This window comes from Girardinichthys multiradiatus, chromosome 14 (genome assembly GCF_021462225.1).
Source record: "Girardinichthys multiradiatus isolate DD_20200921_A chromosome 14, DD_fGirMul_XY1, whole genome shotgun sequence".
Taxonomy (NCBI): domain Eukaryota; kingdom Metazoa; phylum Chordata; class Actinopteri; order Cyprinodontiformes; family Goodeidae; genus Girardinichthys; species Girardinichthys multiradiatus.
In genome coordinates this window covers 26167966-26181914 of record NC_061807.1, presented here as the reverse complement: position 1 = coordinate 26181914, position 13949 = coordinate 26167966, and the positions used below count along the sequence as shown (strand labels likewise).

The following is a 13949-nucleotide window of genomic DNA, read 5'->3' as shown; positions in this document are numbered from 1 at the left end:
TATGGTATAGGCAGCGGCCATGCCAAAATAAAACCCTCATATGGTGGGTGTCATCAGATCATCATAAACTGAGCAAATCTCATATTTATTTCAATGGAATGCAGTTATGGCTTTATATTTAAATGAACTCACCTAATATGTTTAGCAGGGAAGTTTCTACAATGTTTCAAGGGGTGGTCAGATGGGGTGGTTTATTAGTGATCCTGAGGCGGGATGTTGAGATAATGCAACTTGATATTTAGATCATTTATAGGATTTTTAATACAATGAGCAACATGTGTTTTCAAGCACCAGCCTACCAAATAATTATTATCCTGTGTGGTCGCTTTTCTTTAGCAGAGTCCGAGAAGGTGGAAAAAATTTACGAGAAGAAGCATGAAGCTTTTATTCAGGTGTACCACGACTCAGCTGCTTTGATATGTTGGAGCATGGTTATTTAAAGCCCCCATTTAATGTCCAAGATTTTTTACATACAGTACGCATCCTATTTTTTCACCTTAATATGGGATCCTGGTTCCATGTGAGGGTAAGGCCAGGAAGAGTAGGGAGATCTATGAAAGGGGAAAATGTATTATATATATATATATATAGATTCTTTTATTTAGGGGTACCAAAAATCTGACTTGATATTGTAGAACATGCTTTTATTGGTCTTCTGCAAACTTTAGCATCCATTTTAAAAGCAGGGCTCCATGATGGGCAAAAAGAAAGCCTATTAGCAAAATAAGTAAATGTTGAAACTCATCAAAACGTGCCTGTTCCTCTCTAACATTCAGTTAAAAGAATAATGCAATAATGCAAATGCAAAAATATTGCTTCTTCCAGGAAAGAGACAGCTAAATACTGCACTTTAAAAAGCAAAACAGATACATAGATTAGCTCCCATCTCAATATATGGGTCACTGAAAGTGCCTTTTATTGGTGACAGACTACAATTGCTAACAAAGAACCTCTTCATTTAAATAAACTAAAGGTCTTTCCCAGATGTCCAAAAGTTTGGACACACCTTCTCATTCAAAGAGTTTTCTTTATTTTCATGACTATAAATATTGTAGCTTCACACTGAAGGTATCAAAACTATGAATTAACACATGTGGAATTATATACTGAACAAAAAAGTGTGAAACAACTGAAAATATGTCTTATATTCTAGGTTCTTCAAAGTAGCCACCTTTTGCTTTGATTACTGCTTCGCACACTCTTGGTATTCTGTTGATGAGCTTCAAGAAGTAGTCACCTGAAATGGTTTTCACTTCACAGGTGTGCCCTGTCAGGTTCAATAAGTGGGATTTCAGGCCTTATAAATAGGGTTGGGACCATCAGTTGTGTTGTGCAGGAGGTGGATACAGTACACAGCTGATAGTCCTACTGAACAGACTGTTAGAATTTGTATTATGGCAAGAAAAAAGCAGCTAAGTAAAGAAAAACGAGTGGCCATCATTACTTTAAGTAATGAAGGTCGGTCAGTCCGAACAATTGGGAAAACTTTGAAAGTGTCCCCAAGTGCAGTCGCAAAAACCATCAAGCACTACAAAGAAACTGGCTCACATGAGGACCACCCCAGGAAAGGAAGACCAAGAGTCACCTCTGCTGCAGACGATAAGTTCATCCGAGTCACCAGCCTCAGAAATCGCAGGTTAACAGCAGCTCAGATTAGAGAACAAGTCAATGCCACACAGAGTTCTAGCAGCAGACACATCTCTAGAACAACTGTTAAGAGGAGACTGTGTGAATCAGGCCTTCATGGTAAAATAGCTGCTAGGAAACCACTGCTGAGGACAGGCAACAAGCAGAAGAAACTTGTTTGGGCTAAAGAACACAAGGAATGGACATTAATGGACATTAATCTTTGCTTTGGTCTGATGAGTCCAAGTTTGAGATCTTTGGTTCCAACCACCGTGTCTTTGTGCGGCGCAGAAGAGGTGAAGGGATGGACTCTACATGCCTGGTTCCCACCGTGAAGCATGGAGGAGGAGGTGTGATGGTGTGGGGGTGCTTTGCTGGTGATACTGTTGGGGATTTATTCAAAGTTGAAGGCATACTGAACCAGCATGGCTACCACAGCACCTTGCAGCGGCATGCTATTCCATCCAGTTTGCGTTTAGTTGGACCATCATTTATTTTTCAACAGGACAATGACCCCAAACACACCTCCAGGCTGTGTAAGGGCTATTTGACCAAGAAGGAGAGTGATGGGGTGCTGCGCCAGATGACCTGGCCTCCACAGTCACCGGACCTGAACCCAATCGAGATGGTTTGGGGTGAGCTGGACTGCAGAGCGAAGGCAAAAGGGCCAACAAGTGCTAAGAATCTCTGGGAACTCCTTCAAGACTGTTGGAAAACCATTTCAGGTGACTACCTCTTGAAGCTCGTCAACAGAAGGTCAAGAGTATGCAGAGCAGTAATCAAAGCAAAAGCTGGCTACTTTGAAGAACCTAGAATATAAGACATATTTTCAGTTGTTTCACACTTTTTTGTTCAGTATATAATTCCACATGCGTTAATTCATAGTTTTGATGCCTTCAGTGTGAAGCTACAATATTCATAGTCATGAAAATAAAGAAAACTCTTTGAATGAGAACGTGTGTCCAAACTTTTGGTCTGTACTGTATGTATTTACCCAAACCTGATCTGCTCTTGAAAACGGTGAAACTAGTACAGTAGGTTGGCTGCCTGTACATTTTGTTTCCACTAACTATACATCATCCAGATTCATTTTTACTTTGAAAATTGTGGCAAGATAAAATGAGAGAATACAGTTTAATTTTGTAGTTACTTTAATTTCTAATTTTATAGAAATACAAAAAAATAATTAGCTATACACGATTACTCAGATGTAACTTAACAATGATTTTTAATGCACTATGTGAATATAACAACATAAATATATAACAATAAGAATTACAATATAACAATGTAAATATTACAAGCTAAATATAAGTTCGAGTTAAGGTGTAGAATCATTAAAAGAAGCGAAAGTTAAATATTCATTCACTATTTTCCTTAACCCACAAAAGACCACAACAGACCAAACAGTTCCTGTCTGACAAGGAACTCATCTTTCCATGCATTCTTTCCATGTGAGCCATTTATCAGCAAGTGAAATTCTAATGATAACATTTCTAAAGTTAACTGTTATAATACAATCGTTATAATGTTTTTATAGACATTAAACTGTAGCAGAAGGAACAAACTGTAATAATGTGCAATCTCACATAAGAGGTGATAATAGTGGGAGAAAAGATGCAATGTCTTGAATGATCTCCAGGTTTTCTTCCCATCAACCTGGAAATAGGGAGGAAAGAAGAGCAAAGCATTAATTTCACTATAACTAGCTCGTTTTTGAAAACTTCTCTTTGGGTCTTTAGTTTTTACTATTCTCCATTTTGTTATTATGCTTCATATTTGAACAGAAATAAGCAGTGCCAGACAGAGGTTTACATACACTCATACTCATTTGTGCTTTAAAATGTATATTGTTAACCACTCGTTTTTCAAGGAGTGATGTTTATAAATCACCAAACTACAGTGGTTTTCAAAAAACAAAAATGAGGACAAAGTTAGAATTTATTGAGGATTTACTCTTGTTCATTCATCGTGTACACATTATGTACACTCAGATACACACGCACGCACGCACGCACGCACGCACGCACACACACACGTAGTGTTTTCATATTCTTGTAGGGACCTTCCGTTGACTTCCATTCACTACAATAGCCTAACCCTGACTCTTACCCGAATCCTAACCTAAACTCAATTCATGCCTTAGTTCTAAACCTAACCATTAACCCACATACCCATATCCCCTTGTGTGGACCAGGCAAAATGTTCACACAATGGTAAATATCCATACAATGTTGGTGTCCCATCAGGGACTGATCCACTCATTGTTATATATACATGGACACACAAACATATAGTATTATTTATTTTAAATATATTTTTTAGCAAGTTGCACCTAAACCACAAGCTTTTTGTAACACTAATTAAGCGTCTTGGGATCATTCTGGCTTGATATTTCACCTCTCTTTTTGGCAGAAATGATAGGGCTCATTTAAATTGCTTGGTGGATCGCGACTTTACAAAATCTTAATTGTTGCCTGCTTTACCAATTGCAAAATTTAAAGTTTTAATATGCGCTTAAGATCATTATGTGTTGGAACAACCAATTGTGTTTAATCGTCTGACCCTGACTCAGATGTCCAACTTAGATAAAAGACAACTGGTAAAACAACTGGTCAGAACTGTGCGGTAACCACCAGGGTGCAAGACTGCCATGGACAAGAAACCAGTGTTACCCTAAACATACCCTAAAGTCATAATACTGTACAATCAGAGATTTTACTTTTGCCTTGAATGTTGATTGATTCAGTGTCAATGCTGAAGTCGACAACCGATGAAGATGCCTCAATCAAAACATCCTGAATCTCACTGTCATCAGGAACAGATGTACTTTCAAACTTAAGGTTTATGATGTATATGACCAAGCTTTTTCTGGAAACATAATTCAAAAAGAAAAAAATGTTTAGTAACTTAAACTGGACTTTAACTGACCTATAACTTAGAAGTAAGATTACCTTATTGTAGCCACCTCCAGGGAGCTGAAGGCATAAGAAAACCTTTTCTCAAAGAAAGGTTTAAGCTACAGAAGCAGCAAAAAAAGTAAGAGAAAAGCACCAGTACATTGTAAAAAAGATAAATAACTTTCACTGTAAACACTCCAATAGATAGAGCACTATATTTGGTAAAAAAATAACATTTACCTGTTCTTTTATCAGTAAAGACTGATTAGCGAAATCTACAGATGACGAGTTCAGAAAATCACTTGTAAAAGGCTCTTTAGCAGATGTGAAGGAGACTACTCTTGTTGTTAAGTCTTGCTGCTTGAATAAGGAAGACCTTAATGTTTTGCCACATGAAACAGAAATCAGTCTACATATGCAAACCCTGGAAGGTGGACAACATGTTGGCCTGGACGTGTGAGGTGGTGTTGGGGTATCTGTAGTTGTAGCATTTGTCACTGTGCTTGTCTTTGTTGTTGATGTTGGTACTGGAAAAGGGTCAGTCGTGTGGGGGGATGGATGAACTGTGAATGTTGCTGGAAGAGTTAGATTAGCTGTAATTGCTGCTGTCGAGTGTTCTGTGCAGGTTACAGTTGTTGAATCTGTCACAGGCGTACCTGTCAAAAACAAGTATTAAGAAAATATGTCAAAAACAAAGCAAATTTTGTATATAAGTATAAAAGGTCAATTTATTGTAACTCAAATGAAAAGTAATAAAACCAGTATTTGTCAATAATTCTAAGTCAGTGACTACTTGCTAACTGGTCAAAACAGGAAATAATGAAATTATCAAAATAAGTTTCACATGACTTAAAGAAATGTCAGCATCATAGTGACAGGCCTCTTTCATACCATATTCTTAACCTTCTTGTTTATAAAGGCTGGGTACAGAAATACTAAAACTGCCAAAGAATAAAATGCATTAGATGTGAAATGGTTAACACTCCAAACATACATAAAGAGTAACACACAAACGTGGCTGAATCATAATAAAAGTCCTTGTACATTTTGTACTTACGTATTATATGGATAGACTCAAGTATAAACGTGACATTGAAGGTGGTGTTACGATTTATAGCCTCTACTAAGGTTTCTTGAACATCTTCACTCTTTGGGACTTTTTCAGTAGGGGCTGTTTTTCTGAACTTTAACCCCACCTCTGCTTCAGTGGCATTCATTTGTATTATGGTTCTAGAAACTCTACAGTATAACAACGGATAAAGGAAGTTAGAAAGACTAGAAAATAAATAGTAGTGACAAGTCTAATTATTGCAATTTGTTATTAGTGGCATTAATCAACACTAATATGACCATTACTTGGATTGTGCAAAAAATATTTGAAATTGAAAGTGAGACCTTACCTAAATGCAATGACAAAACTATGGTTGAAGAGGTTGCCAAACCTAGCCCAGTAGATTGCATCATACTGTAAAACCATACAAACAATGTTTAAATGAGGATAGATAGATAGATAGATAGATAGATAGATAGATAGATAGATAGATAGATAGATAGATAGATAGATAGATAGATAGATAGATAGATAGATAGATAGATAGATAGATAGATAGATAGATAGATAGATAGATAGATAGATAGATAGATAGATAGATAGATAGATAGATAGATAGATAGATAGATAGATAGATAGATAGATAGATAGATAGATAGATAGATAGATAGATAGATAGATAGAGCATGACACTTACAGCTGCTTTAACTTTTTCCTCAAGGTCCTTAAACTCTTTGCTGTTTTTATCAGTGAGCTGTTCTACAAATGGTTCAAATACAATTGCTGCAATGACAAAAATTGGACCTGTTCTCATTGAACTATTTGCACATGTGGTTGTCGTTGGTGAAGATGTGTTTGTTGTTGATGCAGCCATGGTCGTAGCATTTCCAGCCATGGTTGTTGTTGGTGCAGACATCGTGGTTGGCGCACCCATGGTCGTAGCATTTCCAGCCATGGTTGTTGTTGGTGCAGACATCGTGGTTGGCGCACCCATGGTCGTAGCATTTCCAGCCATGGTTGTTGTTGGTGCAGACATCGTGGTTGGCGCACCCATGGTCGTAGCATTTCCAGCCATGGTTGTTGTTGGTGCAGATGTCATTGATGCAGCTGTGGTTGATGTTGGTGCTGTGATTGTTGCATTTGGAGCTATGATTGTTGTTGGTACTGCTGATATTGTTGTATTTGTAGCTATGGTTAATGTTGGTGTTGTGATTGCTGTATTTGCAGCTTTGATTGTTGTTAGTAAAGCTGTTGTATTTGTGGTAGTGGTGGTTGTTAGTTCAATTGTTCCTTGTTCATGCATGGTTGTTGTTATTGCAACTGTGGTTGCAGTTGGCACATCTGTGGTTATTGTTTGAACTAGTATGCTTGTCATTGGTGCAGCTGTTGTTGGTGCAGGTGTGGTTACTGTTTGAGTAGCTTCGATAATTGTAGTTGTTGGTAAAGATGTTTCTGTTGTTGGTGCACCTGTGGTTGTTGTTGGAGTACCTGTGGATGTTGGTAAAGATGCACCAACAACAGGATTTGTTGGTGCACCTGTGGTGGTTGTTGGAGTACCTGTGGATGTTGTTGGTGCAGGTGTGGTTACTGTTTGAGTAGCTTCGATAATTGTAGTTGTTGGTAAAGATGTTTCTGTTGTTGGTGCACCTGTGGTTGTTGTTGGAGTACCTGTGGATGTTGGTAAAGATGCACCAACAACAGGATTTGTTGGTGCACCTGTGGTGGTTGTTGGAGTACCTGTGGATGTTGTTGGTGCAGGTGTGGTTACTGTTTGAGTAGCTTCGATAATTGTAGTTGTTGGTAAAGATGTTTCTGTTGTTGGTGCACCTGTGGTTGTTGTTGGAGTACCTGTGGATGTTGGTAAAGATGCACCAACAACAGGATTTGTTGGTGCACCTGTGGTGGTTGTTGGAGTACCTGTGGATGTTGTTGGTGCAGGTGTGGTTACTGTTTGAGTAGCTTCGATAATTGTAGTTGTTGGTAAAGATGTTTCTGTTGTTGGTGCACCTGTGGTTGTTGTTGGAGTACCTGTGGATGTTGGTAAAGATGCACCAACAACAGGATTTGTTGGTGCACCTGTGGTGGTTGTTGGAGTACCTGTGGATGTTGTTGGTGCAGGTGTGGTTACTGTTTGAGTAGCTTCGATAATTGTAGTTGTTGGTAAAGATGTTTCTGTTGTTGGTGCACCTGTGGTTGTTGTTGGAGTACCTGTGGATGTTGGTAAAGATGCACCAACAACAGGATTTGTTGGTGCACCTGTGGTGGTTGTTGGAGTACCTGTGGATGTTGTTGGTGCAGGTGTGGTTACTGTTTGAGTAGCTTCGATAATTGTAGTTGTTGGTAAAGTTGTTTCTGTTGTTGGTGCACCTGTGGTGGTTGTTGGAGTACCTGTGGTTGTTGGTAAAGATGCACCAACAACAGGTGTATTTGGAGCTATGGTTGTTGTTGGTCCAGCTGTGGTTGTTGTATTTTGAACTAAGGTTGCTGTTGGCACAGCTGTGAGTGTTGTGTTTGGAGCTATGGTTGTTGTTGACAGAGCTGGTATTGTTATATTTGGAGCTGTGGTTGTTGTTGACATAGCTGGTATTGTTATATTTGGAGCTATGGTTGTTGGGACAATCGTGAATGTTTCATTTGGAACTATAGTTGCTGTTGCTGCAGCTGTGGTTCTTGCATTTGGAGCTATGGTTGTTGGCACAGCTGTGATTGTTGTATCAGGAGCTATGGTTGTTGTTGGTGCAGCTGTGATTGTTGTATTTGGAGCTATGGTTGTTGTTGACATAGCTGGTATTGTTATATTTGGAGCTATGGTTGTTGGGACAGTTGTGAATGTTTCATTTGGAACTATAGTTGCTGTTGCTGCAGCTGTGGTTCTTGCATTTGGAGCTATGGTTGTTGGCACAGCTGTGATTGTTGTATCAGGAGCTATGGTTGTTGTTGGTGCAGCTGTGATTGTTGTATTTGGAGCTATGGTTGTTGGTCCAGCTGTGGTTGTTGTTTTATGAACTAAGGTTGCTGTTGGCACAGCTGTGAGTGTTGTGTTTGGAGCTATGGTTGTTGTTGACAGAGCTGGTATTGTTATATTTGGAGCTGTGGTTGTTGGGACAGTCGTGAATGTCTCATTTGGAACTATGGTAGCTGTTCCTGCAGCTGTGATTGTTGTATTTGAAGCTATGGTTGTTGTTGGTCCAGCTGTGGTTGTTGTATTTTGAACTAAGGTTGCTGTTGGCACAACTGTGAGTGTTGTGTTTGGAGCTATGGTTGTTGTTGACAGAGCTGGTATTGTTATATTTGGAGCTGTGGTTGTTGTTGACATAGCTGGTATTGTTATATTTGGAGCTATGGTTGTTGGGACAGTCGTGAATGTTTCATTTGGAACTATAGTTGCTGTTGCTGCAGCTGTGGTTCTTGCATTTGGAGCTATGGTTGTTGGCACAGCTGTGATTGTTGTATCAGGAGCTATGGTTGTTGTTGGTGCAGCTGTGATTGTTGTATTTGGAGCTATGGTTGTTGGTCCAGCTGTGGTTGTTGTATTTTGAACTAAGGTTGCTGTTGGCACAGCTGTGAGTGTTGTGTTTGGAGCTATGGTTGTTGTTGACAGAGCTGGTATTGTTATATTTGGAGCTGTGGTTGTTGGGACAGTTATGAATGTCTCATTTGGAACTATGGTAGCTGTTCCTGCAGCTGTGATTGTTGTATTTGAAGCTATGGTTGTTGTTGGTCCAGCTGTGGTTGTTGTATTTTGAACTAAGGTTGCTGTTGGCACAACTGTGAGTGTTGTGTTTGGAGCTATGGTTGTTGTTGACAGAGCTGGTATTGTTATATTTGGAGCTGTGGTTGTTGTTGACATAGCTGGTATTGTTATATTTGGAGCTATGGTTGTTGGGACAATTGTGAATGTTTCATTTGGAACTATAGTTGCTGTTGCTGCAGCTGTGGTTCTTGCATTTGGAGCTATAGTTGTTGTTGACATAGCTGGTATTGTTATATTTGGAGCTATGGTTGTTGGGACAGTCGTGAATGTTTCATTTGGAACTATAGTTGCTGTTGCTGCAGCTGTGGTTCTTGCATTTGGAGCTATGGTTGTTGGCACAGCTGTGATTGTTGTATCAGGAGCTATGGTTGTTGTTGGTGCAGCTGTGATTGTTTTATTTGGAGCTATGGTTGTTGTTGCCGCAGCTGTGAGTGTTGTATTTGGAGCTATAATCTTTGTTGGCACAGGTGTAATCGTCGTATTTGGAGTTATGGTCGTTGTTGGCAGAGCTGGTATTGTTATATTTGGAGCTGTGGTTGTTGGCACAGTTGTGAATGTTTCATTTGGAGCTATGGTTGCTGTTGCCGTTGCTGTTATTGTTGTATTTGGAGCTATGGTTACAGTTGTTAGTGAATCTGCGGTTGTCATTGGTGCAGCTATGGTTGTTGTAGGTGCAGCAGTGGCAGTGGTTGGAGTTGTGATAATAAATTTTTTTAAATATTCACATTGTGTAGTCAGTGAGCAAAAATAGTAAACAAACAACAAAAAACAGTGTCAACAGTGGAAACAAGGGAGAGAGAATATTATTTAGAATATTAATATAATTAAATAAACACAAAGATACCAAGAGACAAAAAATACTTAATGACCAACAGGAATGGTGAAAATAAATAACATTAAAAAAGAAATTTAACAATTTAATAAAAAGCTAATAATAATAAAAGGACAAAAACATCAATAATAACAATAATTCTAATAATAATGAAAATAGTTTTGTTCTTTTTCTTTCAGCTGCTCCCTCTGCTGTGGATCCCCTGCCTCCATCTCACCCTACACCCTCCTCAACAATCTCCATGTCCTCCATGGGGTTTTTCTCTTTTCCTTCTGCCTGATAGCTACATCTCCACCATTGTCTTTTCAAAACATCTCAGGTTTACTTATATAACTGTATCTCTAAATCACCCAATCTTAGCAGTTCCTCTGCTCATTTCCATTCCTGTCCAACTTTGTCACTCCCAACGAAAATCCCAGCATCTTCAGCTCTGCCACCTCCAGCTCAGCCTCCTGTCTTTTAGACAGTGCCACTGTCCTCATTTCTTCTGCTCCTTCCAGCTTCACATTTGCACCTGTCTCACCCACATTCACATACATGTATTCTGTCTTCTACTGACATTCATTCAGACTTCCATCCCTCTAAGGTCTCCTCCACCCACTCCCTACTCTAACCACAAATTACAATGTCATCTGCAAACATCCTGGTCCATAGAGTCTCTTCTATAACTTCATCTTTCAACCTATCCAGCAAGACTGCAAACAAGAAGGGGGCTGAGAGCTGGTGTGACTACAAATGGACACCTCACCACTGTCTTACTCTCTTCATACATGTCCTGTTCTATCCTCATATATTTTCCGCTGCCTCAAGCAGTACCACAATTCTTCCCTAGCTCTCTAGTTGCAGGAGCTACTTCTGCCAACAATTTCATGTTCTCTACATAAATGATACTCTTAGCCCTGTCTTTCAGTGTTTAACCCTATCTCTCTCCTAGACGTAGAAATTGGCTAAGCTTTTACTGTGACTAACTGTATATCCTCTCTTTGATTCTCTAGATTTGAAAACTGGCTCAGAGTTTATCTGTTTAGCTGTGTTTCTCTATTAGAAGGAGATTCTACTGGCTTTAACGTTTCACTTTTCTTTCACATAGAAATTCCTTCTGGATCAGTGCTTCTGTGTTATTTTTGTGTCTCTGCTCTGTTCACTCAAACCCCCAGTCAGTCATGGCAGTTAGCCGCTCACACTGAGCCTGGTTCTGCTGAAGGTTTCTTCCTGTTAAAAGGGAGTTTTCCTTTCCGCTGTCACAACATGCATGCTGCAAAGTCAATGACACAATGTAAGCGACTGTCCACTGTCGCTACATACTCGTCCAGGAGAAGGGAATGCTACGTCAGTGAAATCTCTTGATATCATAACTTTCTCCCCTTTGGGGACACGTTCTACCACCAAATTTAGTTTGTTCCAGAAATCCTCCTTCACTTCCAATTGACATACAACTTGTGGTGCATATGTACTGACAACATTCAACAACACATCCCAAACCTCTAGCTTTGACATTATGATCGTGTGAAACTTTGGTCACATCCAAAATACTCTCCACAAACTGTTCTTTCAAGATAATCCCTACTGCACTCCTCTTTCTATCTGTACCATTGTAAAACAGTTTGAAACCTCCTTTTTTATTTGTTATTGATATTACTGCATGGTCTAATAGGGCTGTTTGATCGTCACCCGGAATTGAGATGAGCAGGTCATTGAAATAATTCCTAATGACACACATATGGGATTGACTTCTAACTGAATCCATTTTACTGCATTTGATGTGCAAAATAATAATAATGAAAAACTTGTGCTTCCTAAATGCTCCAAGTTTCATTTTTTTGCAAGGTTGAATTTATGTTTCTTTAATTTCTTCACTAGGTATGAGAAACTGACTGAATCCAGTTTTTCATGGGTGTGAAAAGGAAAAGCTGCTCTGTTAGATACCTATTATCACTAGCACAGAGGGAAGTGAATCCTGAGTAGCAGAATGCCAGGAGAAGTAAATGGGTGAAAGTAATGCAGATAATTTTCTTTTTTCAACTGACTGCGTAATTTACAGTTTAAACCAGATATTTACATACACTTTATAAAAGGCAATCACTTTCTTTGCTCATTTTCTAACATTATTTCTATTTGCCACTTTGTTTCTAATTTTGTGGTAATCGTAGGGTAATTGTCCCTTTGGAGAACCTATTTGTATCTAAGTTTTAACTTCTTGGCGGATGTTTTGAGATGTTGCTTCAATATTTCCACATATTGTTGTTTCCTTATAATGGCATCTATTTCATGAAGTTCACTCGTCTCTTCTGCATCCACACACAACATGATACTGTTATACTATTTCCCCTAACCGTTGGCTGATTTTGTTTGATTTTTCCATTTTGTCACACAAGGAAACAGTGTGATTAAGGTATTGCTTTAAAATACACTCAGGGGTGTGCTTCCATATAACTGTAAATTAGCAGGACGTTTTTAGAACCGTGACATCATCATTTGGGTTTTCCCAAATTGTGTAAAGGCTTAGTAATCGTTAAGGAAACGCATAAAGCTTTAAAAAGTAATAATAACATATATCTCTTAGTCTTCTGATATCTAGCAAATATAATTTTGGAAATCCAACTGACCTAGAACACAAAAAGTTTAGTTTGATTTAATTTCAAAATATTAAGAAAAATGGATGTCATTTTATATAGTGTATTTAATTGTCTTTGTTTAACTATTGATGTTTCTTCAAGAAGGTTTTGGGGATTCTGTAAATGCAACAAAATATCATATTGTGAATATTTCTTAAATTGCCAAATTGCTGGTAAAGATAAAGTAGTTGTGGAGCTGGCAATGTGAAATGGAGCAGTTGTAGCTGTAGTCATAGCAGACATGTTTACATGAGTTGAATTTTCATAAAACAAATATACATATGCTTCAAATTAGCCTTATTGATCTATTTCTGATTGCTATTATTGCCTAGTAGTTTCTTTATTCTGCCTTTATTGACCTATTACATTTTGTGACCTAATCTAATGAAGAGTTTAATTTAGTCCAACTGCACTTAGAAATGAGACAAATGTAAATAATGATTACAGCCATATTTAGTCTGACGTATAGGAACAAATGTTATAAACAAATCACTTCAACTTAACATACTTTACCTGCTAGATTGACAAAAATGAATACGATCTGTCCAAATCCCATTCTGACAAAACTGGAATCTGAAAAATCAAACATTCAAAAACTTATTATCTGAAGTTGCAAGTCTCGCACTTTACCCTCAGTTAAATTTTTCTCTCTATATGGATAATAGTGGAATTCCTGTAAGCAAAAATTGTGCAAGAGTAGCAGCAACATTTTTATGGAAAGTTTGTACATTACTTATACAATAATGTCTTCAGACTGGTGAGTGGTAGTGATTAAAGGTTTCATTGAGGGTTGAAAAATTAGGTGTTGCTACCTAAATTTTAGCACCATGTATTAATCACACTCTGCATCAACAAATGTGTGAACAAAATTTACACTGGGGAATTTAGACATCTTTTTTTATACACGAAGATGGAAGCTCATGCATTGTCGTTCCAAACATATAAAAATAACAGTCTTTAAAACTACTGGAAGAGACACCATTTCACAGTGTTGCAACCTGAAAAATAAATTATAACATAACATGACAAAGATAACATTACATACAGCTCAGTACAAAATAAGGAAAAGTACTCACCGAAAATTTATTTTAAGCTGAAAAGCTTTTAATTCACTGTTCCACAAATGATATTGCAAGTGTTCGATATTTGATAATGTCTTTACACTTTCATA

General features: G+C 38.2%; 1 protein-coding gene across 1 annotated transcript; it reads right to left on the bottom strand.

Annotated features, from left to right (window-relative positions):
* Window positions 1–4580: 4580 nt before the first annotated feature.
* On the bottom strand, window positions 4581–10702 carry LOC124880320 (probable serine/threonine-protein kinase clkA). The gene is made up of 6 exons (XM_047385365.1): window positions 10557–10702; window positions 6275–8178; window positions 5927–5991; window positions 5584–5765; window positions 4767–5182; window positions 4581–4645 (listed from the first exon to the last, which is right to left on the bottom strand). The coding sequence occupies exons 1-2, from the start codon at window positions 10700–10702 to the stop codon at window positions 6873–6875; spliced, it is 1452 nt and encodes a 483-aa protein (XP_047241321.1). The 3' UTR covers window positions 4581–4645; window positions 4767–5182; window positions 5584–5765; window positions 5927–5991; window positions 6275–6872.
* Window positions 10703–13949: the final 3247 nt, after the last annotated feature.